Source organism: Babylonia areolata, chromosome 5 (genome assembly GCF_041734735.1).
Source record: "Babylonia areolata isolate BAREFJ2019XMU chromosome 5, ASM4173473v1, whole genome shotgun sequence".
In the NCBI taxonomy this organism is placed as follows: Eukaryota; Metazoa; Mollusca; class Gastropoda; order Neogastropoda; family Buccinidae; genus Babylonia; species Babylonia areolata.
The window spans coordinates 53,050,095-53,076,639 of record NC_134880.1 but is presented as its reverse complement, the minus strand read 5'-3'; the positions used below and the strand labels follow the sequence as shown (position 1 = coordinate 53,076,639).

At 40.7% G+C, this 26,545-nt stretch overlaps 1 protein-coding gene across 3 annotated transcripts in view; it reads left to right on the top strand.

Annotated features, from left to right (window-relative positions):
• Positions 1-26,545, top strand: part of LOC143282174 (rho guanine nucleotide exchange factor 28-like) — a 200,884-nt gene that overhangs the window by 15,741 nt on the left and 158,598 nt on the right. For all 3 annotated transcript variants that reach the window (XM_076587739.1, XM_076587740.1, XM_076587738.1), the window contains exons 4-6: positions 595-766; positions 2,899-3,195; positions 11,765-11,960. In XM_076587739.1, coding sequence (XP_076443854.1) covers positions 595-766; positions 2,899-3,195; positions 11,765-11,960 — 665 coding nt within the window. The remainder of the gene's footprint in view (positions 1-594; positions 767-2,898; positions 3,196-11,764; positions 11,961-26,545) is intronic.

The following is a 26,545-nucleotide window of genomic DNA, read 5'->3' as shown; positions in this document are numbered from 1 at the left end:
CATCTGCTGAAAAGCCTCTTTGAGTCCCCAAAACCTCTTCAAAGGCATTTGGCCAAAGGGCCTTTCAGTATCAAGAACCTTCTGTCTGGAATTCTCTTCCTCTGGATCTCCATCACTTTCCAACGCTGTCCTCTTTCAAAACAAACTTAAAGAGGCATCTATTCAAACAGGCCTTTGGGTTTGATGAAGCATAGCTAGTTGACGGCGTTCTTTCGCTTCGTACCCCCCCTTCTTTGCCTTCTACTAAGTCATCATGTAGTTTGTGTGTGTCTGTGGGTGGATGTTTGTGTGTGCGCTTGTGTGCATGGTATTTTTGTTATGTCTGGTGTGTGTGTGTGTGTGTGTGTGTGTGTGTGTGTGTGTGATCATACAAGCAATTTGTAGTATTATCTTGGTGTATTTTATACACATATCTTTGTTGTTTTTTCATGTGCAGAGGTAATGTTATTATGTACTATTGTATACATGTTGTTTCATGCAAGGTGCTGGTAGCCCATTACATGGGGAGTTTGCACCATATAAGTACCATCTGTTGTTATTATTATTGTTATTATTATCATCTGACTCCTTACCTGTGGCTGGCGGTTGGCGCAGGGAGGGGACGTGCTGCAGGTGAACCTGGAGGAGGAGGATGTGGAGAAAGAGGGTGCGTTGCCCGTGGTGGGGGAGGAGGACGAGCTGTACCTGCTGCTGGAGGGGCGCAGGCAGGTGCACGTGACCACCCTCCGGCACAGCCATGACCTGGTGTGGCTGGCCCCCATCCCAGGTATGATAATAATAATAATGATAATGATACTAATGGATACCTATATAACACACTATCCAGAAATCTGCTCTAGTTGCTTTGCAAAACACTTTTGTTTACATAACTCATTACATTAGTATCGTGTACGCACACCAAAATGTGACTAACAAATTAAACACACACACACACACACACACACACACACACAGAAGTATGTCTGATACAGTGTTAGGGGTGGAGGATGCCCTTAGAGAGAGTGTGTGTGTGTGTGTGTGTGTGTTTTCAGGTCAGTTTGTGGGATGAAGCCCTTGAGCCTGGGAAGAGACTGGAGGGGTGGGTGGGGGATGGGGGGGGGGGTACATATCCACATACTTAGAGAGGGAAAGTGTGTGTGTGTGTGTGCTGTAACAAAGAACAACAATTGCTGGATAAATTCAGTGGTGCTAAAATTTGAGATAAGGTCTATGCTGAAGTAATTTGACTGCCAGGGCAAACTCAGCTCTGGATAGGAGCTTGCCACTGGCTGAAAAAAAACCCCATCCCTGTTAGGGCAGGGAACTCCCACTCTCCAAGCTGTTAGTCTGTGACACTATTGTTAACCACTTTGCCACAGTGGCTGACTCCATCCTGATTTCATCTTGAGTTATCAAATCTGTGTTAGAATGCCATGTCATTTTTGTTTGGGGGAAACTGGCTGAGTAAACAGCACATGCCCCACAGCAGCTCATGTCTGTGTCATTTCCGTTTCTCCCCGTCATGGTTTTGGTTAAGTGGTGAGGTCAGTTGTCATCTGCAAAAACTGTTGTTTTACACAACAGACGATTGTTAGGAAGAATGTGGGAAAGTGCAGTTATGTCAGGCTGTAAGTAATGACTACTGGCGGTCATGTAAGTGGGATAAAACCCAGGTCAGCAGGGATGGTGGTAATGTCACTTCAACATAGAGAGAAAAAACAGGTTATGTCAGTTTGAAGCTTTCAGCTGACCCCCACCCCCACCCTCCCTACAGCCCCCTCAGTCATCACCCCATTTTTCTGGTTTTCCAGCCAGTCATTATTTTGGGTCTCTGTCTCTTTTCTGTCTCTGTCTGCCTGCCTGTGTCTTGTCTGTCTGTCTGTCTCTCGGGTTTCCTGTTTTCTGATTTCCGCTGTCAGTCTGACATTTCATGGGAAGGTGGATGAGAGGAGTTAATGTGGAGTTAGTTAATGCTTTGAGGTTTTGTTGTTGTTGTTAGTTTTATAATACACAAGTTCCTGAGCTCACAATGAACACTACCAGTTGTGACGTTGGGGCTGCCACTGTGCCAGCAAAAAGAAGTCTTCTGTCATGCTGTGTGTCACACAGGTTTGGTTGAGAGGAATGGAGCAGGAACAATGAAGAGTGATAACATAACACAGATCATGTGTAGAGCAGCGGTTTATAGAAAGCAACAGCTGAGGTGAACTGACCTCTATGTTGCTGGCTGCGATGACCTCATGTGGGTGTTACTGATAGTGATAGCGTAGGGCTTGTCATGTGGATGCAAGATCTGGGCTTTGAAGGAGGCAGCTGACAGGCGGAACACTGATAACTGTGACAGTATCACTATCAGACCACCATTGCATGTGATGGAAAAGTTAATTGCAACAAATCTTTTTAGTCTTTGACACTAGGTTATGTTTACACCCACACACACCCCGCCCCATTGCAAACTTCATGAGAGAATATAAGGTATTCTTGGAATATTGTTTTGTTCTCTTTTTTTTCTGTTTGCTGAACACAGGAATTTGACGGTAATATTGATGGTGACTGAGGGCATATGTCTTACATTGGTTAAAATAAAACATGTGGTGATTTACAATTTTGTACTGTCCACATATGTATGCAAACACACACACACACACACACACACACACACACACACACACACACACACACACACACTCTCCCTCTAACTCCCCTTTTCACATTACCTTCCTACCGCAACACCCCTGACACACACTCAAAATTACACACACACACACACACACACACCCTTTCTCTCTCTCTCTCTTTCCATATGCATGAACATCCATAGTCGTTGATTTGACATGTCAGTACACATAGTGATGTGACACTGGACAGCCCTGCAGTATATCTCGGTTCTCATTACACTGTTGCTCCTCGCTGGCACAGGACACGAAACTGCGGAGAGCGTGCACCTCTCTGTGGTCCGCCTGTCCCTGGAGCAGGACCATGCCGACACCATCGCCGTTGGAGAATTCGGCTACCACTTTGACTCTGCCTTCTTCCTGGCCCAGTTCCTGATCAACAGCGTCAACAATCCCAGCGCCCTTGACGACCTTGAGCTGATCCGATCAGACAACTTTGACCTGGCCAATGAGCTGCTGTCCACGCTGGACGCACGGCTGAGTGGGGCCCTCAGGCACATCCCCTTCCCTGAGGGCTGGCACCTCTTGGGATCTGAGGACGGTCAGTGGGGCATGGGGGGCACAGCGTGGACACGTAGTGGACTGATAGTGGGCAGATGGTGGACTGATAATTGTTAGATAAAGAATAGTTACCTCTGTGTGTTTTTGTGGACTACGCATTTGATAGTGGGCAGATAGTGGACAGATAACTGTTAGATAAAGAATAGTAACCTGACTGATAACTGTTAAATAAAGAATAGGTACGTGTGTGTGTGTTGTTGTGGACTGGCATTTCTACATTCAGTTTTATTCAGTGTTCGTAAACTCAATCACAGTTAAGTTCCATCTTTCCTTTGCTATTCCTGAAATATGCAGCAGTCCAGAGGGCACAGCCTGAAGTTCATCGAAGGAAAATTACTCTATAGATTAGCACATTTCCACAAGCTAAAGGCAACATCTGTTGTGACATTTACTCAAAAGGGTCAGAGTTGAAAAGAGGAAGGTTTGCTTCACGTGTGCCAGCATTTTTATTGAATTGAATTGAACTGAATTTTATTTTTTTCTTCATTTTATTATATTTTTTTGCTACCTCACATTCTACACCATTTCAGTGGCATTACTCTCACACTCCTCAACATAATGTATGCCCACACCTGTGTTTTGTAGCAGTCTGCAGGGAGATGTGTGTGTGTATGTGTGTGTCAGTCTGCTTCTTGCACTTGAACTGGAAAAAAAAAATCTGATCCGGTTTGGCCTCAGTACTTTTCATTTTGAAATCAGCTTTGTTTTGAGTTCTGTTTGGCTTAGCTCAACATTTTTAGTTTGAAGCTAGCTTCATCCAGGTTTTGTGTGTTGTATAGGTGCATTTGTGGTTAACTGGGCTATCAACAGTATACATAAGACAGGTATATACAGATATGGAAAGGTCTTGACTTGGTTGGTCTTCTGTGCTGAAGACGGGTCATATTCTTCAGATTGTCTTGTGTGGTCAGCATGATGAAGCTTAATGGTCACCGACAGCCATGCATCAGGTAAGTGGACTGTAAGTCAGGGCATTGAGTGCTGGTCATCATCTCTAGTGTCTGGTTCATTAGTGGAGAGCAGCCCTGTAACTTGTGTGGTTATCTCCAAGGACTGACCGGCGATTTCTCCTGATTGAGGAGTATTACTAGGGTTGGTCATTTGTCATGAACAAAGCCATGGTGTACCACAGTGGTAGGTAAAACCAGGGAAAGCTGTGATAGACTTGTTCACTGTGATTTTTCTGTTTTGACCAAGCATGGCCAGACAGGGCAAGCATCATGTTTTACTTGTTTGGTTGACTGCTTGGTTAGTAGAGTGGAAAAAAATCTGCCATTTCTGGCACCCACATTAATTACATGAAAACTAGGAATGAATGGGTACTGCAGCCCAGTTATTATCTGTAAAAATAAAGAACAAAAAAAAAAAGAGAATGATACTGAAACCTGACAGTAGCAATTAGTCACCTCTGGAATGCTGCTTCAGAATCAGTAAAGGTATGCCATGATATAATCAGATTTTTTGGTTGTTTTTTTTTTTTTAAATACCCCTGACAGTTTGACATGTATAAAGTGTAAAAAGAGTCTCCACAGGTTTTGTTGTTTCATTATGGTGGTTTTTTGGTGGCGTGTTTGTTTTGTGACCTGTTTTCAGCTCTGTCAGGCCTTGTGTGGTGGGTCAGCTGGGCTCTGGGCCAAATGAATCACTTGAGGCCTTCATCATGTATTGTTATATTGCATGTGTGCACACAATTTTTATTTTTTGTGTGTGTCATCTTGATCACATGAGTGTTGTGCAGCTTGGTACGGGCTTTGTGCATGGGAGCTGTTTGTCCTGTTGTCAGGCTTGAAGGGGGTAGGGGTAGGGTTTTGGGGGGGACATCAACAACAACAGCTGTCAGTTGTGCTGTGCAGGCTGGGGCAGACGAAAATGGCTGATCAGTCCAAAAAACTGTTCTTTGCTCAGATGACAGTAATTCGTCAGGTGGATTTAAGCTGTTCCTGAACTGAACACTGCAGTAAAACTGAGCAGAGGTGTGCAGAATATCTGTAATTGCTACATCTCATCTGTTGTTCCGTAGCAGTATTTAAATAACAATAGATGAATAAATATACCAGTATCAGAAGATCCACGGGTGACACACAGCTGCTACACCACATTTGTCATGTCATATGAATCACGAAATGAAGAATCAAAATGGAAGAAGGCCATATTGAAAAAATAGTTTAAAAAAAAAGAAAAAAAGAAAAAAAGAAGGCTAACTGGATAAGAGTGTACAAATTAAAAGAGGTATGAAGAAATAAGTTGGTTACATTTTGATGCAGGGACAGATTATTGCCTAGTAATAAAAATGCAAGGAATTTGTTGTTGTGGCCCAAGCTCCGAATCACAGGACAAGAAAAGACAAGACAAAATTTTTATTATCAAGGGTAATAGATGAGCAAGTAACATGCTTTAAAAAAAATTTTTTTTTACATCCATCCATCGCCCGAAAGAGGGAATAAAGTAAGAAGCAAAAATGAGTAAAGGAAAAAAAAATCAAAACATAATCAAAATGCACATATCCATATTTGCCTGTTATCCCACCATTCACAGCCATTCCACCCAAAGCAATATAAATGAAAACAGCAAGAGGAAAGAACAAACAAGCTAAAACAACAAAAAAACAACAATGTGCAGACACAGTAAGGAGAACAACAGTCCATCCGTCACAGCCAAACACCACCCCACCACCAGCTCACACGCTCTCTCACACACACATACACACACACAACACACACACACACACACACACACACACATGCACACACACAACACACACACACACACACACACACACACACAACACACACACTCACCAAATGTAAAAACTTGTAAGGTGGATGGACAGACAGAAAAAAGAGCAAAAGGGAACCCACAAATTAAGGAAAGTGATACTGGATTTCAGGTTTCCAGTTTTGTGAATAGGAACATTTTTAGATTCTGTTAAAAGTTGTTGTGGTTAGGTATATATTTTAATGTGATGGTAAATGATTCCATTAAGTTCCCCCGCTGTATGTGAGACTGGACTTACAAAGTTCAAGCTTTAGAAGCAGTTTTATTGATAACTTATTTGCATGTCTTATATTGTTAACTTGGAAATTATTTACAATTGAAGGAGGTGCGTAGCCACTTACTGGTGTTTTTGTTTGTTTGTTTGTTTGTTTGTTTTTTTGGGTTTTTAAAAAAAACAAAACAGCCTTCTTGTGTTAAAGTTTTTCAAAGCACATTTGTGTAATCTAACAAAAGTTTTTAGAGTATTAGTGCCAGCAGATTCCAACAACAGAGAACATTAGAAGCGTAATCTATAACTGACTGTATTATGTGGACATGAAAAAATTGTTTTCGGACATGTGTATTTAGCATGTGTATTCAGCATGTACATGATTATGCTGGGGTTTTTTGTTTGTTTGTTTGTTTGTTTGCCCTGGTAGTTGGCCTGTGCGTCTGTGATCGTTAGGCACATGTAATGTTTGGTTTGCAGTTATCAGTGTATATCATCATCATTATCATGGCTTGGCTTTGCAAATGAAGATTCAGGAAAGGAGTAGTCCACGTCTACTGCAGGCTTGCCTGTGGCACACACATTTGTGTGGATGAACCCGTTCACCCTAATCTATAAGTAAGAGAACGTTATGCAGAGGTTGAAGTAGAAATACAAGTTTTCCACTGCAAAAATTGAAATTATCTGCAGGTAAACTATAGAAGAAATAACTAGTTTCACAGACATCCACATAACTTTTTGTGTGGATGTACCCACTCAACCATACCAATAAGAGAAAGAACATTAAGCACAAGACAGTTCAGAGGGTGGGGTAAAAATACAAGTATCCCACGGGAAAATTGAAATCTGCAGGTAAACTATGGAAGAAATTTGCTAGTTTCACAGACATCCATGTACCTTCTCTCTGTTCTTACAGCTGTATACTAAAGTCTCAACATTGTACCATAAACACCAGTAGTCTGCTGTTCTTAGCGACATTTTACTTTTGTGTTCCCTCTTTCTCGTTCTCTTTCAAACAAACCAAAGCTGTTGTTGTTTGGAAATTGAACAGCATTCTGTTGCTGCAAGTAGAACTGTAAGGGCACCGTGATAGCTGAGAAGGTCTTTTCATATTGTAGAACTGTAAGGACACAGTCATAGCTGAGGTCTTTTCATATTGTAGAACTGTAAGGACACCGTGATAGCTGAGAAGGTCTTTTCATATTGTAGAACTGTAAGGACACAGTCATAGCTGAGGTCTTTTCATATTGTAGAACTGTAAGGACACAGTGATAGCTGAGGTCTTTTCATATTGTAGAACTGTAAGGACACAGTCATAGCTGAGGTCTTTTCATATTGTAGAACTGTAAGGACACAGTGATAGCTGAGGTCTTTTCATCTTGTAGAACTGTAAGGACACTGTGATAGCTGAGAAGGTCTTTTCATTTGTAGAACTGTAAGGACACTGTGATAGCTGAGGTCTTTTCATATTGTAGAACTGTAAGGACACAGTGATAGCTGAGAAGGTCTTTTCATATTGTAGAACTGTAAGGACACCGTGATAGCTGAGAAGGTCTTTTCATATTGTAGAACTGTAAGGACACAGCGATAGCTGAGTTCTTTTCATATTGTAGAACCGTAAGGACACTGTGATAGCTGAGAAGGTCTTTTCATATTGTAGAACCGTAAGGACACAGTGATAGCTGAGAAGGTCTTTTCATATTGTAGAACTGTAAGGACACAGTGATAGCTGAGGTCTTTTCATATTGTAGAACCGTAAGGACACAGTGATAGCTGAGAAGGTCTTTTCATATTGTAGAACCGTAAGGACACAGTGATAGCTGAGAAGGTCTTTTCATATTGTAGAACTGTAAGGACACAGTGATAGCTGAGGTCTTTTCATATTGTAGAACTGTAAGGACACAGTGATAGCTGAGAAGGTCTTTTCATATTGTAGAACTGTAAGGACACAGTCATAGCTGAGGTCTTTTCATATTGTAGAACTGTAAGGACACAGTGATAGCTGAGGTCTTTTCATATTGTAGAACTGTAAGGACACAGTGATAGCTGAGAAGGTCTTTTCATATTGTAGAACTGTAAGGACACAGTCATAGCTGAGGTCTTTTCATATTGTAGAACTGTAAGGACACAGTGATAGCTGAGGTCTTTTCATATTGTAGAACCGTAAGGACACTGTGATAGCTGAGAAGGTCTTTTCATATTGTAGAACTGTAAGGACACAGTGATAGCTGAGGTCTTTTCATATTGTAGAACTGTAAGGACACAGTGATAGCTGAGAAGGTCTTTTCATATTGTAGAACTGTAAGGACACAGTGATAGTTGAGGTCTTTTCATATTGTAGAACTGTAAGGACACAGTGATAGCTGAGAAGGTCTTTTCATATTGTAGAACTGTAAGGACACAGTCATAGCTGAGGTCTTTTCATATTGTAGAACTGTAAGGACACAGTGATAGCTGAGAAGGTCTTTTCATATTGTAGAACTGTAAGGACACTGTGATAGCTGAGAAGGTCTTTTCATATTGTAGAACTGTAAGGACACTGTGATAGCTGAGAAGGTCTTTTCATATTGTAGAACTGTAAGGACACAGTCATAGCTGAGAAGGTCTTTTCATATTGTAGAACTGTAAGGACACAGTGATAGCTGAGAAGGTCTTTTCATAATGTAGAACTGTAAGGACACAGTCATAGCTGAGGTCTTTTCATATTGTAGAACTGTAAGGACACAGTGATAGCTGAGAAGGTCTTTTCATATTGTAGAACTGTAAGGACACAGTGATAGCTGAGGTCTTTTCATATTGTAGAACTGTAAGGACACAGTGATAGCTGAGAAGGTCTTTTCATATTGTAGAACTGTAAGGACACAGTGATAGCTGAGAAGGTCTTTTCATATTGTAGAACTGTAAGGACACAGTCATAGCTGAGGTCTTTTCATATTGTAGAACTGTAAGGACACAGTGATAGCTGAGAAGGTCTTTTCATATTGTAGAACTGTAAGGACACTGTGATAGCTGAGAAGGTCTTTTCATATTGTAGAACTGTAAGGACACAGTGATAGCTGAGAAGGTCTTTTCATATTGTAGAACTGTAAGGACACAGTGATAGCTGAGAAGGTCTTTTCATATTGTAGAACTGTAAGGACACTGTGATAGCTGAGAAGGTCTTTTCATATTGTAGAACTGTAAGAACACCGTGATAGCTGAGAAGGTCTTTTCATATTGTAGAACTGTATGAACACCGTGATATCTGAGAAGGTCTTTTCATTTGTAAAACTGTAAGGACACAGGAATAGCCGAGAAAGTCTTTTCTTGTATAGCTCCTCAGTCACAATAGCTTCCTCTGTGTGAAATTCAGGTTATTTTCTCCAAGAAAGTCTTCATCAATCCTTATCCAGCACCACCCTTTGAAAAAAATTTTTTTCCGTGCACATGTAGATCATTGTTTCCCAGTCAACATGGATTTTTCAACAGAATTTTGCAGAGGACAAGTCTCTTGCTGCCATGGGTTCTTTTATGTGTGTTGATTAAGTGCATTGTTGCACTTAGGGTCTTGGCTTATTCAGTTATTGTCACATCTGAATGACAAGCATAAGAAACACCAATCATGGTCTAGTGGATGGGGTTGAGAGGGGGTGGGGGTGGGTGGTGGGTGGGTGGTAAAGTCCTGTTTTTCACAGGATTTGAACCTGGGACTTTCCCATTTTAGCCTCCTGTCAATGGACACTGTACCTGAGCCTATTACAGCAATTAGACATGGTTAGACCTGTCATTGTTTGCATTGTCTCTGTGGGTGAATACAATGTGATTTCATGCGTAGAGATAATGTGACACCTAGCTATGTATCTGTTAGAAAACATGGCAGCAATCGGATACTGAGAGATACTATTGCACCTGTTTGTGTGTAGTTCTGGTGATTGTTGTTAAGCTGGGTACAGAGGCACCTTTACACCCGTTAGTTTTTGGTGTTTTTTTTGTTTTGTTTTGTTTTGTTTTTGTTTTTTTAGTGGACAACAGCAGTTTGACAGACTTTCATCAGTTTGTTGCTAAATTTAGAATTAGCCATATGGTTGAATTGTTTAATGTTAATTTGATTGCACTTTACAGAGACATTCTTGACAACAGTCAGTATATATGTGTCTTAAAATACTCAAGAGAGGTACAGATTACATTCATATATGTATGTCAGATATCCTACAGTCCATGTCAGAGTTTGGAAGGAGAAGGAAATATGTGCCTGCCTTAAAAAGGCTGATCATACACTTAAAATCCTTCTTTTAAATATAAGCAAAGTTAAACCCACTAAGGCAGGGGGAAAAAAAGAGAGGAGGAATAACGGATGGCAGTGAAACAGGCAGAAGGGTAGCACTATATTTGCTTGTGTGTATGTTTTAGCGGATGAACAGTGAAAAGGACAGAGAGACACTGCAACGCCTGGCTGTGTGTGAATGTTGAAACAGATAGGAACTGCTAACTACTGTACCTGGTTTTGTATGTGTTTTTGAACAGCTATACCTGGCAGTGTGTATGTTTGAACAGATGAGGAGCAGAGAGATGCCACTGTGCTTGGCTTTGTGTATTGTTTGAGCTGATGATGGCATGGAGATGCCACAATACTTTTTCGTGTGTGTGTGTGTGTGTGTGTGTGTGTGTGAACAGATGAGGGCAGAGAGGCATCACAATACCTGAGTGTGTGTGTGAACAGATGAGGGCAGAAAGATGCCACTATACCTGTGTGTGTGTGTGTGTTTGAACAGATGAAGTCATAGAGGCGCCACAATATATGAGTGTATACATGTGATTTTGAACAGATGAGGGTAGCGAGATGCCACTTTACCTGGCAAAGCATGTGTGTTTGAACAGATGGGCAGCATGCTACCTGGCTGTGTGCACATTTATTTCATTTGAAAATACTTTACTGTCTACTTTAAACAAGTAAAAACAGAAAATGTTCTAACAGATAGGCACCACTTGAACTGGTTGTGTAATGTTTTTGTAATGGTCGAACAGATTGGCACCACATAAACTGGCTGCGTGTAATGTTTTTGTAATGGTTAAAAAGATGGGCACCACACAAACTGGCTGTGTGTAATGTTTTTGTAATGGTTGAACAGATTGGCACCACATAAACTGGCTGTGTGTAATGTTTTTGTAATGGTTGAACAGATTGGCACCACATAAACTGGCTGTGTGTAATGTTTTTGTAATGGTTGAAGAGATGGGCACCACATAAACTGGCTGTGTGTAATGTTTTTGTAATGGTTGAAGAGATGGGCACCACATAAACTGGCTGTGTGTAATGTTTTTGTAGTTGTTTGAACAGACGGGCACCACATAAACTGGCTGTGTGTAATGTTTTTGTAATTGTTTGAACAGATTGGCACCACATTAACTGGCTGTTGAACAGATGGGCACCACATAAACTAGCTGTGTGTAATGTTCTAATTGTTTGAACAGATGAGCACCACATGAACTGGCATTGTGTTTATGTAATAATGGGCATCCTGTATGTGGCTGTTTGTGTTATTAATGTTGTGTGTTATTAATGTTGTGTGTGTTAATGTGTGAACAGATGAGGGCGGTGAGCCTGACTGCAGAGAGACCCTGCTGCACCTGGCGGCCCGACTGGGTCTGCACAAGACGGCGCTGTTCCTGCTGACCAAGGCTGGGAGCGAGGAGGCCCTGTGCGTCATGAACCGCGACGGACAGCTGCCCTGTGCAGTCGCCGCCCACAACGGCTTTGAGGACATCGCTGAGCTGTTCTCTGGGTGAGTGTGTGCAGCAATAGGTTTCGGTGTGGCTGTTGGTAGGTTTCTTCATCGTTTGTTGGATCGCGCGCATGTGTGTTTCGGCTTGTCTTGTGTGTGTCCCATCGGTGCATGTTTGTGTGTGTGCACATGTGTGTGTGTGCGCATGTGTGTGTGTGTGTGTGTGTATGGGTTTTGTTCCTTCCTTTTGGTGTTGGTAGTTGTGTGTGTAAGAGAAAGAGAGAGAGAACTCAGAACTCAAAACGTTTTTATTCAAGGATTAAGATTTTAGGCATTGCCTATTCTTCCAATCTGTCCTTGCTAATCTACATCTATTACAAATAGCACACACATAAATGAAAGGAAAAGGTTTTCAGAGAGGGAGAGAGAGAGCACACATGGAGAACGATTTTGGCTGCCTGCTGTGATATAGATAACATGGTGACACAAGTATCAACATTAATTAGCCAAAACATTGAATATTATTGTTGGAGCTGTTACTGACACATCTGTCCAACAGTTGAGAGCTCTCAGTATGCTTGTGGCAGTTCACATTTTGCTTTCACTGAGAATGCAAGGAATACTGGGACATATTTCACTAATGTTCAGTACTTAACATCACACTCACAGTATCAGGAAAGTGGTACTGTATTGTTATTTTCTGTGTGTGTGTGTGTGTGTGTGTGTGTGTGTGTGTGTGTGAACTGGGAAAATACAGTCTTGTGTAGTGTCTGGTTTGTTCAATGTTTTTATCCAGATTTGAAAGAAAGGTTGTTCAAAAAGGTAACAGGTTCCACAGCCTTTCATGGCTGTAGCGGCTGTGAATTTGTATTCACTGTGCCCATGGCTCAGCATTGGAAGGCAGGCCTCAGTTCTCTTGTTCTGTTTTCTAGTATTTAAAAAAAAAAAAATTTACAAATATTTTAAACTTATGCACAAATAGACAGTTCGGTTTGTTTAAGTTTTTCAACTTGTTCTGTCTTTTCTTTCTTTCATATGATATATTTCTTCAATTTTTTCCCAACGTTTCTGTCATTTCCAAGCATCTCATCAACTGTAAGTGAAGTGTCAAAGTTGAGACAACACACCAGTGTATTATAACTAAATGAAGGGGAGTAATTAATTGAGTTATAAAATAACATGTGTAACTCTTCTTGATAAACTCCGAACAGTAAATGGAATTTAAAGTTTGTTTTTTTAATTAAGGAGGCATAACTGCGTTCGGACAAATCCATATATACTGCAGAATGTCTGCTAGGCAGAGATGTTTGACCAGCAGCATAAGGTCCCTTGTCTTTCCTTTTGCTGCTTTTCTTCAACATTCCTAATCCAAAGTCAGGTATCCATGAACACCTGGATGGAGTGAGGATAATCAGTTTAGCCTTTCCCAAGGACACAACACATTTTTCCTCTGTTTTTTTGTTTGTTTGTGTGATAGTCTCTTTTTTGTGTGTGTGTGTGTGTAATAGTTCATTTTTGTGAGAGTGTCCGGGTCGTGGCAAAAGGAGATGTTTGGTCTGTTGTTGCTGCACTTTATATTGGTTTTCTTGGGGTGCACCTTATTCCTCATCCCCCCCCCCCACCCCCCCTTCCTCTTTTTGCCTTTTGGATACCACTCTGCTCTTCTCTGCGTTTTGTTTGCCTCTTCAACTGTGATATACTGTGTGTTTTTGTGTGCCTGTTTTTTTTTGTTGTTATATTGTCTCGGTGCACCTGTCTGGTCTAGTGTCTTTCGCCTTTGCTGTCCGTATTCTGTACACTTGTGGCTGGATGTCGAAAAGTTCACATGATGGAATCAGTGTTGAAATGGTGGATTGACGAAATCAATGTTCCTTCACATTTTATTGAAAAACAAAGTGCTATTTTTTTAAGCGAGAAGATCACGGATTGGAAGGGGAAAAAATCAGAATTAAAACACAGAGATTTTGACATTCAGTTATTTTAGGTCACAGGCCTAATTGTGAGAGTGAACATTGACAAGAAAGAAGAAAATTGGAAATTGATGACTCACACTCAGTGACACACACACACACACACAGTGACACACACACAGTACACACACACACACACACACACACACACTCTCTCACACACTCTCTCTCTCTCTTTTATTTTGAGTTGATTTACTCAAAGACACAGAGAGAGAGAGAGAGATTTGCTCACACAAACAGACCATTGGGCGACCAACCAGCCAGCCACAGAAGAACTATGACACAGCTGTTTAACAGGCTTTCTGTTGATCATTATCAATGACCTTTGTTACTGGACAAAGTTGAGGCCATTTCAAAATGTCAAACACTATGGCCACACTCACACAGAGACACACGCACACATACACACATTCTCTCTCTCTCTCACACACACACACACACACACACATACGCATGGACACACACACACACAGACAAACACATTCTCACACATACACATACACACACGGACACACACACACACACACACACACAACTGTAAGCATATACTGTTCCTTATCAGTGAGAGGAAGAGCAGGAGTGTACTGCATGTTAGGAGGTTGGTGGAACATGCACAAGCAAGAGTGGAATTAAAGATAATTCAAAATCAGAGAAATAGTCAGTTTTTCAGAGAGCAGATATTCATGGAAGGAACAAAAAATTCCATGATCAGAACTCTTTTTTTTTTTTCTTTTTGTCTTGGCCTAGTAGTTTGGAATAAACTGTCCTTCTCAGTGCATCACATGGGATTCCCCAGTTCATAAAACGCAGCCCTACTATTCGCCCTACCATCTTGTAGACTAATGTGCCTCTTGAACTTCTGCTGATTGAGAGAGAGAGAGAGTGTGTGTGTGTGTGTTGACATGTCTGTGTGTGCACTCACTTGTTTGTGTATGGTATGTCATATTTGTATTCTAAATGCCATGAGACACCTGTCGGAGGCAGTGAGAGGTGTGTGTCAGTTTGCATTGTTATTTTATTATTATCAGTATGTTAGGATGCTGTCCGGTCCTGAATCCCATTCAGGATTCCCTCGAAAGCAACAGGATGCTGTGTGTTGTTGCCCCAGTACTGTCAAAGGAACAGGATACTTTGGTTTGATGCTGACAGGAACTGTGGGCAACAGGATTAGTTACTGTGTGACATTAACCATCGAGACCATTGTCACTGAGTGAAGCCATCGGGGGGGGGGGGGGGGGGGGGGGGGGGGGAGAGAAAACACTAAGACTGAGTACTGAACATGTTTAGGTTAATTGCATTCAGCTATAATGAAATGGGGGAACAATTAACAAGAATGATAATGAAAACAAAAAGACAAAAAAAAAAGAAGTACTGAATATATTGTCAAAGTAAACAACATCTTGACCATCCCTATTGATACTTGTGTTGTGAAGGAATCATAATGCGTCTGCAGAAAAATATAAATGTTATTCATTGTACTTAGTTTAGCTACACTTATTATGATTTGAACTATCGATAGTGTGTTGTTGTTTTTTTGCCTTTTTCTTGCCAAAGGCTACATGCTTAAGCAACGTACTTTGCAAGTGACTGTAATGATTCTTCTTGATTTATGTTAAACATATCAAGACACAGAGAGAGACAGACAGACAGACAAAGCGAGATTGTGTGTGTGTGTGTGTGTGTGTAAGTGAGTGAGAGAGCTTAGGAATATGCATGCAAAGTTAAATATCAGTAAATGTTTTTGCCAGACAAAAGGACTTGATGACCAAGTTTCTCACCAAGCAGTTGTTGACAATGAAACCAGTGCAGACACTTTCATAAGTAAGTAAACACCAAAAGGATGGAGTGAGATGGTTAGGTAAAGAGACAAGGAAGAGGAGGAGAAAGAGAGAAAACAGAGGAGAAGAAGAGAGAGGACAGTGAAGAAGGAAGAAAAGGAGAAAGAGGGGGAAGAGAGGGAGAAAGGGAAAGAAATGGAGAAGGAAGAGCAGGAGAACGAAGAAAGAGGTTGAGAAGGAAGTGCATATCAGAAGAAAGAGGGTGGAAAGAGAAGCAAGAGGAGAAGAAATAAAGAGGGAAGAGACAGAAAAGGAAAAGGAGGAGGAGAAAGAAGAGAAGAAAGAGAGGCCAAAGTCATGGAGAAGGAAGAAGCAGAGAGGGAAAAGAGGTGATGGAGGACAAAATGTAGGAAAAAGAGAAGGGCAAAAAGAGATGGAGAAAGAGTGAGAGGCAGAAAAAAAAGTGAGAGGCAGAGAGAGAGAGAGAGATTAAGCGCCAGTCTGACAGTGCCAGTGATTACTTCTCATTATATCTCAGGCGGTGCCCACCAGTGGCTGGCCCGCTGAGATAAAAATCCCTGGAGACTCGAGGTGCTACCAATCATTATTTTCTCAAAAGGGAAATAAATGGCAAGAAGAAAGTGCTGGGTGCGGGGGATTACGACCAGCATTAATCTAACCATGACACTCATGCGCACATATGAGCTTGCATGTCCCCTTGTTCACACAAACACCTGCTGCAACAACATGCATGCTTACCTGCATGCATCCACACATACACACAGGATTCAAGCACAGGTTCATTACAAATTATGGAATTTCCAATTTTATAACAGTTTTTTGTGTATGTGGAATTTTTCCCCCTTCTCTCACATGTCCAGAGTTAGTCTGCAACTGAGACCATGTTGTTGAACTGGATGTAGTTGTACCGTAAGCCCAATTGATATTGGTCGAAACGGTCAGTTGGAAGCGTTGTAACTGGAAAATAGTGGAATGTGACTTCTCAAGGGCCGTAACTGAGAAGCAGTTGAAACTGACTTCTCAAGCACAGTAAACAGGAAGTAGTGGGCAGTGACTTCTCAAGGACAGTAAATAGAAAGTAGACTTCTCAAGGGCCTGTAACTGGTAAGTAATGGAAAATGACTTCTGAAAGGCAGTAACTGGTTAGTAGTGGAAAATGACTTTTCAAGGGCTGTAATTGTTAAGCAGTGGAAAGTGACTTCTCAAGTGCTGTAATTGTTAAGCAGTGGAAAGTGACTTCTCAAGTGCTGTAATTGTTAAGCAGTGGAAAGTGACTTCTCAAGCGCGGTAAATAGATACTTCTCAGGGGGGGTGTAACTGGGGAGTAGTGGAAAGTGACTTCTGAAGCGTTGTAACTGAGAGTAGTGGAAAGTGACTTCTGAAGCGTTGTAACTGAGAGTAGTGGAAAGTGACTTCTGAAGCGTTGTAACTGGGGAGTAGTGGAAAGTGACTTCTGAAGTGTTGTAACTGGGGAGTAGTGGAAAGTGACTTCTGAAGCGTTGTAACTGGGGAGTAGTGGAAAGTGACTTCTGAAGCGCCGTAACTGGTTAGTAGTGGAAAGTGACTTCTGAAGCGTTGTAACTGGTTAGTAGTGGAAAGTGACTTCTGAAGCACCCTAACTGGGGAGTAGTGGAAAGTGACTTCTGAAGCGTTGTAACTGAGAGTAGTGGAAAGTGACTTCTGAAGCGCCGTAACTGGGGAGTAGTGGAAAGTGACTTCTGAAGTGTTGTAACTGGGGAGTAGTGGAAAGTGACTTCTGAAGTGTTGTAACTGGGGAGTAGTGGAAAGTGACTTCTGAAGTGTTGTAACTGGGGAGTAGTGGAAAGTGACTTCTGAAGCGTTGTAACTGGGGAGTAGTGGAAAGTGACTTCTGAAGCGTTGTAACTGAGGAGTAGTGGAAAGTGACTTCTGAAGCACCATAACTGGTGAGTAGTAGAAAGTGACTTCTGAAGCATTGTAACTGGGGAGTAGTGGAAAGTGACTTCTGAAGCACCATAACTGGGGAGTAGTGGAAAGTGACTTCTGAAGCATTGTAACTGAGGAGTAGTGGAAAGTGACTTCTGAAGCGTTGTAACTGGGGAGTAGTGGAAAGTGACTTCTGAAGCGTTGTAACTGAGGAGTAGTGGAAAGTGACTTCTGAAGCATTGTAACTGGTGAGTAGTGGAAAGTGACTTCTGAAGCGCTGTAACTGGGGAGTAGTGGAAAGTGACTTCTGAAGCGCTGTAACTGGGGAGTAGTGGAAAGTGACTTCTGAAGCGCCGTAACTGGTGAGTAGTGGAAAGTGACTTCTGAAGCGCTGTAACTGGGGAGTAGTGGAAAGTGACTTCTGAAGCGTTGTAACTGGGGAGTAGTGGAAAGTGACTTCTGAAGCGCTGTAACTGGGGAGTAGTGGAAAGTGACTTCTGAAGCATTGTAACTGAGAGTAGTGGAAAGTGACTTCTGAAGCGCCGTAACTGGTGAGTAGTGGAAAGTGACTTCTGAAGTGTTGTAACTGAGAGTAGTGGAAAATGACTTCTGAAGCGCCATAACTGGGGAGTAGTGGAAAGTGACTTCTGAAGCGTTGTAACTGAGAGTAGTGGAAAGTGACTTCTGAAGCGCCGTAACTGGGGAGTAGTGGAAAGTGACTTCTGAAGCGTTGTAACTGAGAGTAGTGGAAAGTGACTTCTGAAGCGTTATAACTGAGAGTAGTGGAAAGTGACTTCTGAAGCGTTGTAACTGAGAGTAGTGGAAAGTGACTTCTGAAGCGCTGTAACTGGGGAGTAGTGGAAAGTGACTTCTGAAGCGCCGTAACTGGGGAGTAGTGGAAAGTGACTTCTGAAGCGTTGTAACTGAGAGTAGTGGAAAGTGACTTCTGAAGCGTTGTAACTGAGAGTAGTGGAAAGTGACTTCTGAAGCGCCGTAACTGGGGAGTAGTGGAAAGTGACTTCTGAAGCGCCGTAACTGGGGAGTAGTGGAAAGTGACTTCTGAAGCATTGTAACTTGGAAGTAGTTGAAAGTGACTTTTCAGCTACTGAGCCAAAAAGGGAGCAGTATAATTCAAAGAAGAAAGAGGGATTTTAAAATATTGATATGTGCACATAGGTCATTGAGGTGATTCATTTTAGAGTGTGTGTAGAAATGAACTTATCTAGAACTGCAAGGGGAGATGGGCGACAGTAAAGATGATTTGATTATGGGATTTTTAGAACTGACATTGATTCATTTGAATATATTCTCAGAGGCTGTGTTTGATGACATACTGTAAACACGGTACTTTTTTTTATTTATTCAATTGATTATAGTGATTGGAAAGGTGATTTGGTATAGTTCAAGAACTGAATAATCAAGGTTGATGAGTGGAATGGTGAGTGTGTGGAATGATTACTTCCATTCCTCCCACCTCATCCCTATGTCATGTTTGATTCTGGAAACATTTTTGTCTTGCTTTGAATATAAACGAAGTGTTATAACTGTGTATTTAGAATAGCAATAGCTGAGTAGATGGAGTGTTAGACTTTCAGTTTGACAGTCTGAGGTTTGAATTCTGGCAAGTGAAGAATGGACAATTCTTCTAATATCACTTCAAGTGGAAAGACGTTAAACTGAAGAATGAAGAATGGACAATTTTTTAAAAAGTTGGTGTTGTAGATTGACAGTTGATGCTTAAGTACTTGAACTGCTCTTGTGCCTGTTTGTGCACAGATGATCAGATACGTGCCTGCTTGACGGACAAATACTGGAGGCATACGTAGCTAGAATTTAAAGTCAAAGCCGTTTACAGATTTTAGGTGAAGCATGGTGTTATCAGAGCTAATGGTATGAATGTCTGGAGTCTGGAGAAAGGACAGCGCATTTACCCTCATAGATAAATTTCTTTGTGACATTTTCTTGTCGGGGAAATCACTGTCTAGCCTGTATGTTTGTCTGTCTGTCTGTCTGTCAGTCTGTCTCTCTCTTTCTCTCTCACACACACACACATGCATGCATGCAAGCACGTACACACCTCACATGGACACACAATCTCTTTCCTCCCGCACCCCTTCTACACACAGACACCAAGAGAAGGTCCTGAGGTAACCTGGCTTATTCCAGACTAGGGATTTATTTAGAGACACTAAATAAACTAAGAGACAGTTTAACAGCTTGCTTTTTTATGATAAACATTTTAATCCTGTTTTTACATGTTGGAAAATCCATGGTAGCAAAGGCTGTAGAACAAATAGAAGGATAATGTTAAAAGGATAAAGGTAAGGATTGTTTTTTCACGCAGGAATCCCCAAACGAGCGAATCCAGACAAAACATGTGCAGAACAGAGTGCTGCTGTTTAGATAAGCTTGAGCAGCTCTTAAAAAAAAAAAAAGAAAAAAAAAAGGAACAACAAAAAAAAAAAGAAAAAAAAAAGAGAAAGATATACCACAGTGTGTGAAGCAGTGTCAACTGCAGTGATCGACCTCCGTCTCACACAGAGAATCTGTCTGATTGAAAAACAAGTATTGATCAGTCCATTCTGGTGGCATATTGATCAGACATTGAGAACCTTCCATACAACAAAAGGATATTTGATCGTCTCCGGATCTAATGGATGGGACATTTGGGAGCGTCATGTGTACTGGATGTTCACAACAGCATCTTTGGTTTGAGGGTGAAGAAACAGTTCTTCATGCAGCTGTACAAGATAAAAAAAAATTTTTTTTAAGAAAGACAAGTGGTTTAAACACTTAGGACAGTTTTGAAAATATTTTATTTTCACAGAAAAAATGGTGATTGAAATAAGAAATGTAAACAATAAATCTGTATTGAGAAATGTGTACAGTTTTTATTTCCTCAGGGTCTATATTGAAGCCTTAGAATGAGTCAGTGGCACAGACAGTTGCGTATTGCTGGATTACTTGAAAAAATAAAGAGACTCAGGTGTTATTTACAAATATTTTGTGGTTGTTGCTTTGTTCACTTTATTTATTTAGTGTATCTAAATTCAGGAGGCCTTTATTTGAGTTTGTTTTCTCTTTAGCTCACACCATAAAAAGTGTTTATAAAAAGTTGTTGTTTTTTCCATTTGATATTTTTAGCAACCAGTACTGGTAATGTTCCTGTCATTAGATCCTGGTTAGTTTAAGGTAAAAATATTGGTTGTATTCTCATCTTTAGATCAGATTTAGTTTCAGCTTGCAATGTTGGTAAATAGTTGTACATTTGTTAATGTGTTATATATATATATATATGAAAAAAGAAGAAAACTTGTTTTGGGACTTCACTGCTGTTGCATCAAGGAGATGATGTGTTATGATCTGTGTCAGTGTGGCTTTGCACTGGTTAACAGACCAGAACTGCACATTGATGGAACGTTTCACAGCTCGTTCATCATGTTGACAAATGAACACAGAAGCCAGGGCGCCAGTAATATCTTCAATCTTTCCACCGGCCTGTCAGCCTGTCTGTGTTGCATTTGCTCTCTGACTGGTTTTTCAGCTTCCCTTGATGTCTTTCACAAGTTTTCCTCCTTTTCTGTACTCTTGTCTTCGTTTCAGAATTATCATCTTCCTTTCAGCTGCTCTTTCCTGTGCCTCACCCACTGTCATCTGATTATATGTCACCAAGTCTGATTTGTGTCAGTTCTCTCTCTCTCTCTCTCTCTCTCTCACACTGTCTCTCTCTCTTTTTCTCTCTCTGTATCTCTCTCTTTCTCTGTCTTTATCTCTCTTCTCTGTCTCTATCTCTCATTCTCTTTCCATCTTTCCCTCTCTCTTCCTCTCTCTCTCTCTCTCTCCCCACACTCTGTTTCTCTCCCTTTCTCTCTCACTCCTCTATCTTTCCCTCTCCCTCTCTATCCCTCCTCTCTCCCTTTCCCTCCCCCTCCTCTCTCTCCCCCCTCTCTCTTTCTCTTCCTTTCCCCCCCTCTCTACCCCACCTCTCTCCAGCCCCCTCTCTATCAGGTTGCTGTCACCCTCTCTCCAGCTGTCTTTCCACACCTAGCCACCATCGGTACATGATTCTCTCTATTTTTCCTGTCCTGTTTTTACATGTCTGTCTGCCTTTGACTTTCTTCCTCTCTCTCTCTCTCTCGATCTCTCTCTCCTCATACTCTCTTTCTGTCTTCCTTTAGGGTAACACTGTGTCTATGAATAGAATCTTAAGTGTTCGTAACTCGGCTAGGGCCGTGATGATAACGGAACAGATTAATTTGAAATGGTTCTTTATTTTTATGAAACACTAACTTCATTTTGCTGGAGACAGTTGCTATATTTAGACTGTGTTGAGGAAGAAAACAAAACAAAAACAAACTAGAATACGAAGACAGAAAGAAGACAACACACACACACACACACACACACACACACACACACACACACACACACACACACAAAAGAAAGAGAGAGAGAGAGGAAAAGACAATAAAAAGATTAACTTTTGAATGATTGAATATCAGTATTAAAATTGTTTTTAAACAAAACAGTTTTAGGATATACAATGCAGGGCTATATTTTTTTTGTCATCAAATGTCATGCAGAATTCAGTAGCTTAGTTCTTTTTTATATAGTTTTAAGGCACACATTTATACACCCAAATGTTTCCTTTTGCAAACCACACTTTAACTCACTCAGTACGGCCAGTCCTCTCTTCTCCTCTACGCAGACCCATCGGATGTCCAGTGGGTGTCTGAATGACCCAACCTTTATAGCTTCCGTCGTCAGAATTGTGGTATTCTTTGTCAACATTCACCTCTTCAGTATAAGAGCCTTCCGCTTGCAATATTTTGATGATGGTAATTGGGGTGAAACGCTGTTAATGTCGTCTCTTTCGCCGTTCGTATGGAGAGAGTTAAGAATAACAATATCTACAGCTACTACTCAAAGTTCAGAATGTTCCTTTCTTTTTTCTTCTTCTTTTTTAAAAAATTTTAAGAACACTATCTCTGCTTCTTACATGGCTTCATATATATATATATATATAATATATATATATATATATATATATATATATATATATGCATCTTATCATCGTTTCTCCTCTTTCTACCCTGCCCCACTTGACTCCCAATTCTCTTGTCTTTTCTTTCTATGTTGGGTAAAAGGTTCATGATTAACCCCTTCTGCAGATGAAGACCATCAAAAAGTGCCCAGAACAATGCAAGAACAATGAATTATCTTTTCAACATAAGGCATGCTATCTGATGTGCTTTGGGCAAGGGAAGTGAAATAGTGTCAATGAGGACATGCCAGATGGTTCCTTACTTAAGGCTGACAGGGGAGTGAGTGCCTTTGCCTGCCTGCAGATTGGTAGTAATCACAAAGAATATTGTGTCAAAGCATGAGTTTTCCATATTTTCAGTGCCTGTGACTACCGAGTTTCCATGAACTTGTGCATCATGCAGACTGTCATGCGAATTTTATATTTCAAACCAAAAAAGAAATCAAATAACTAATTGTAGCCCTTAAGTAATACAAGTTTTTATTTTGAACTCAAAATTTTGGTAACTGTTAGCCTTTCTCCTCACATTATATTACGCTGTATTTACATTATCATCAGTAACATTGATACAGCATGTCTGTTCTGCATAAGTCACCTGGTACATTTTTTTTTCTCCAACAACAGAGTGATAAAGGAAAACAAGTGCAGGTAAATAAGCTGTACATCATTATATCTACATATATGTCTATGTATGTATATATATATGTCATGCTTTGCTGTTTTTTGCTACATTTAAAAAGAAGAAAAATGCTTTGAAAAAAGGAGAAGAGGAAAATGAAAAAAAAGGAAAAAACAACAACAAAGACACAAAATTTCCTGCTCCATCCATCTCATGGTGGCTGTAAAAGTCCTGCGCATTTCTTTCCATGCGTGATTTTGTGTCATTGAAGCTCTCCCTACATATACCCACCCCCCTTCATTTTCTCTTCACTCCATCCTGACCCATCAAGCTCAATTACCTCCCTCTTAATCCTCCTTCCTCCCTCCCCGCCTCCCTCTCTCGCTCTCTCTGTCTCTCTCTTTCTCTCTCTCTATCTCTTACTTAACACACAATATTTCTCTGTTTTAGAAAAAAATCTTTTTCATTTTAAAAATGTTCTCCCCCCCCCCCCCCCCCCCATTTCTCGTTCACTCTCACACAGACACCCAATGTCCTTTCTTCTTCTTCTTCTTCTCTCTCTCTACTCTTTCCCCTCTTCCCCCCCCCCCCCCCCCCCCCCATCTCCCTCCCTTTTCTGCTCCCTCTGTCTCTCCCTCCTCTCCTTCCTCTCTCCCACTCCCTTCCTTACTTCTGTCTCTGTGTTTTTTTGTTTTTTTCCCTTTACTTTTTGCTTTAGTGTGTGTGTGTGTGTGCCCAACCAAGTTCCGCTTTTGACCAGTGGTAACAGTGGCAGCAGGCAGTCTGTGAGGTGGCCATAATTGATCTCTCCCCGCTTGCTAGATTGCTTGCTTGCTTGCCTGCCTGCCTGCCTGCTGCTGCCGTAGCGTAGCGCGTGGCTCCCACAGGCTCTGTGGGCTTCCAGAGTGAGAGGCCCTGGCTGTGCTTTTCTACCTCTTTTCGTCTGGTCTGGCTTGGCTGTCTCTGTCACTGTGGCTGGGTGGGCCCCAGAGAGACAGAGGGAGGAGATGATGTGATTGATTGCAGTGACTTGGATTCAGAGGTGGACGCAGTGCGAGAGTCTGTTTTACAGTCGTTGTTGTTGTCGTTGGCCTGGTGAAGAGTTTGAGGTGGTGGAAGTGTGTGCATTTTTTTTGGTCCTGTTTTAAAGTTGTTGTTTTTTTGTTTTTTTAAACCTGTTATTTAACTTTTTTTATTTTGTTGACTGTATTGCTGGATCCTGATTTCTTTTTTTGTTTTTTTAAGTGTCTACATTCTGTGAGGCTTTGGGATGAATATGAAGGTAAACAGTTGTTGTTTTTGTTTTGTTTTTTGTTGGTTTTTTTGGTTTGAAAACACTTGACTGTTGGATTACAAAGAAGAAAGTTGACAATGTGTGTTGTCAGATTGTCAAGGGTTGTCAACTTTCTTCTTCATTTTTTATTTTGTTTTTCTTGTTTGTTTATCTGTTTGTTTGTTTTGTTTTGGGTTGTTTGTTTGTTTTGGGTTTGTTTTTCATTTTAGTGTTCATTACCTCATGCATTATTGTTAATGTTACAAAGAATTCAATTATATATGTTTCTTACCAGTTGTCTTCTTTGCCTTCTACCTTTTTTTTCATCTTTGGTTTTCTTTCTTATCTTCTACCATTCTTTTTGTTGTTTATCATTACCCCATTTTTATATTCTCTTTGTTGTTAGTACTATTTGTATAAAAAAAAAAAAGGAAGTTTCTCCTCTCTCTTTTCCCTTTCCTTTCTTTAAAAATACCTGTTTTTATCACCATCACCACAACCACCTCAGTCACTGTTTTAACTTATAAAAAACATAGCAAACCTATTTGTTTTTTTGTTTTTGACTTTTTACATGTGGACGCTGAATTGTTGGGTCAACTGTCAGATAATTAGGACAGTTGACAATGGGGAAGCAAGGAATAAGAATTCTATTTTTGATCATTCTGTATTAAATGTATGGATCACTATTCACATTTTCATAGCCTTTGAAACTTCTCTTTGAGACAGTGCTTTACTGTTTTTGATATTTAACACTTCCGCTCCGTTGCACATAGGATGATATAGTTTCAGTTTCAGTTTCATGGAGGCGTCCACTCAAAGTTTGCAGACTGATCCATGTGTGCTGCATCACATCTGCTGTTTAAAAAACCCCCACCAGAATGATGGTCCTAGAGTATGGCTTTAGGGTTTTATTGTTCTCAAGTATGGCTTTAAAGTATTATAGTTTTGGAATTCAAGAGTATGGCTTTAGAGACTATTAGAATTTTATAGTATGGCACTTGGGTACTTGGGTTCAAGAGTTGTTTAGTATTGATCGGCTTTACTCGGGTTCAAGAGTTGTTTAGTAGGGATTAGCTTCAGGATATTATGGTTCTAGACTGTGTCATATGGTTTGTTGTACATCCCATCTTTCTCAGTTTCTGTCTCTTTTCTCTTTCTCTCTTTTTCCATCTCTGTCTTGTCTCTCTTTCTCTTTGTCTCCTTGTGAAGAATGATTTCTTAGAGTTGTAATTTTTTTTTTTTTTTTTTTGGAGTGTATTCTAAATTCAAACCTTTTTTAGTGGAGTGGGGTGGAAAGGGGGATCGTGAGAGGTGAGAGGTGTGAAGGACAGGAACAACTTCAAAAGTATGAAAACCATTATGAAATTGAAATGGAAAGAAAGCAAAATGTCAGCAGGTGAGGAGGGGGAGGGAGCAGTGAGAGAATGGTGAAGGGAAAGGAATGGTTTGAAAAGCAAACAGGAATGGAAGTGTATGGTTGCTCCAAATCATCCTTGGGCAGCTCTGGAAATGTCGGCCTCCAGTGAAACAGCACTGAAGGTGGGCAGGTCTTCAATACAGATGTTACATATATAGCAGTTATGCCACAAAAGATATGTATCTGTGAATGTATGATAATATCTATAACATTTTTAGTATTAGTCATAGTAGTATTGTCATTGTCATCATCATCTTCTTCATCATCATCATTGATAATATTATTTATAGAAAAATGGTTTTCTGAAAGGAAACAGACAGAAGATTTAAAAAAATCAGATAACAGAAATTTGGAGAAAACGGGAAAGAAGATACTCCTTCTCCCCACCCCCACACATTATGATTTGAGGATGGTCTTGGCCAAAAATAAATGGTTGTATTTTCTTCCGTGTATCTCTGCTGAGATTTGTTCTTTGCAAAGATAGAGCATGTCTTTTTCTAAGTACTTCTGCTGGACTTTTGGAATTTGTTCTCTGTTCCAGAACTGCGCCTTTTCTTGCTAAAAAAGTCATTTGACTTTTTTTTTTTTTTTTTTTTCAAGCTTGTATGACCCTTCTTA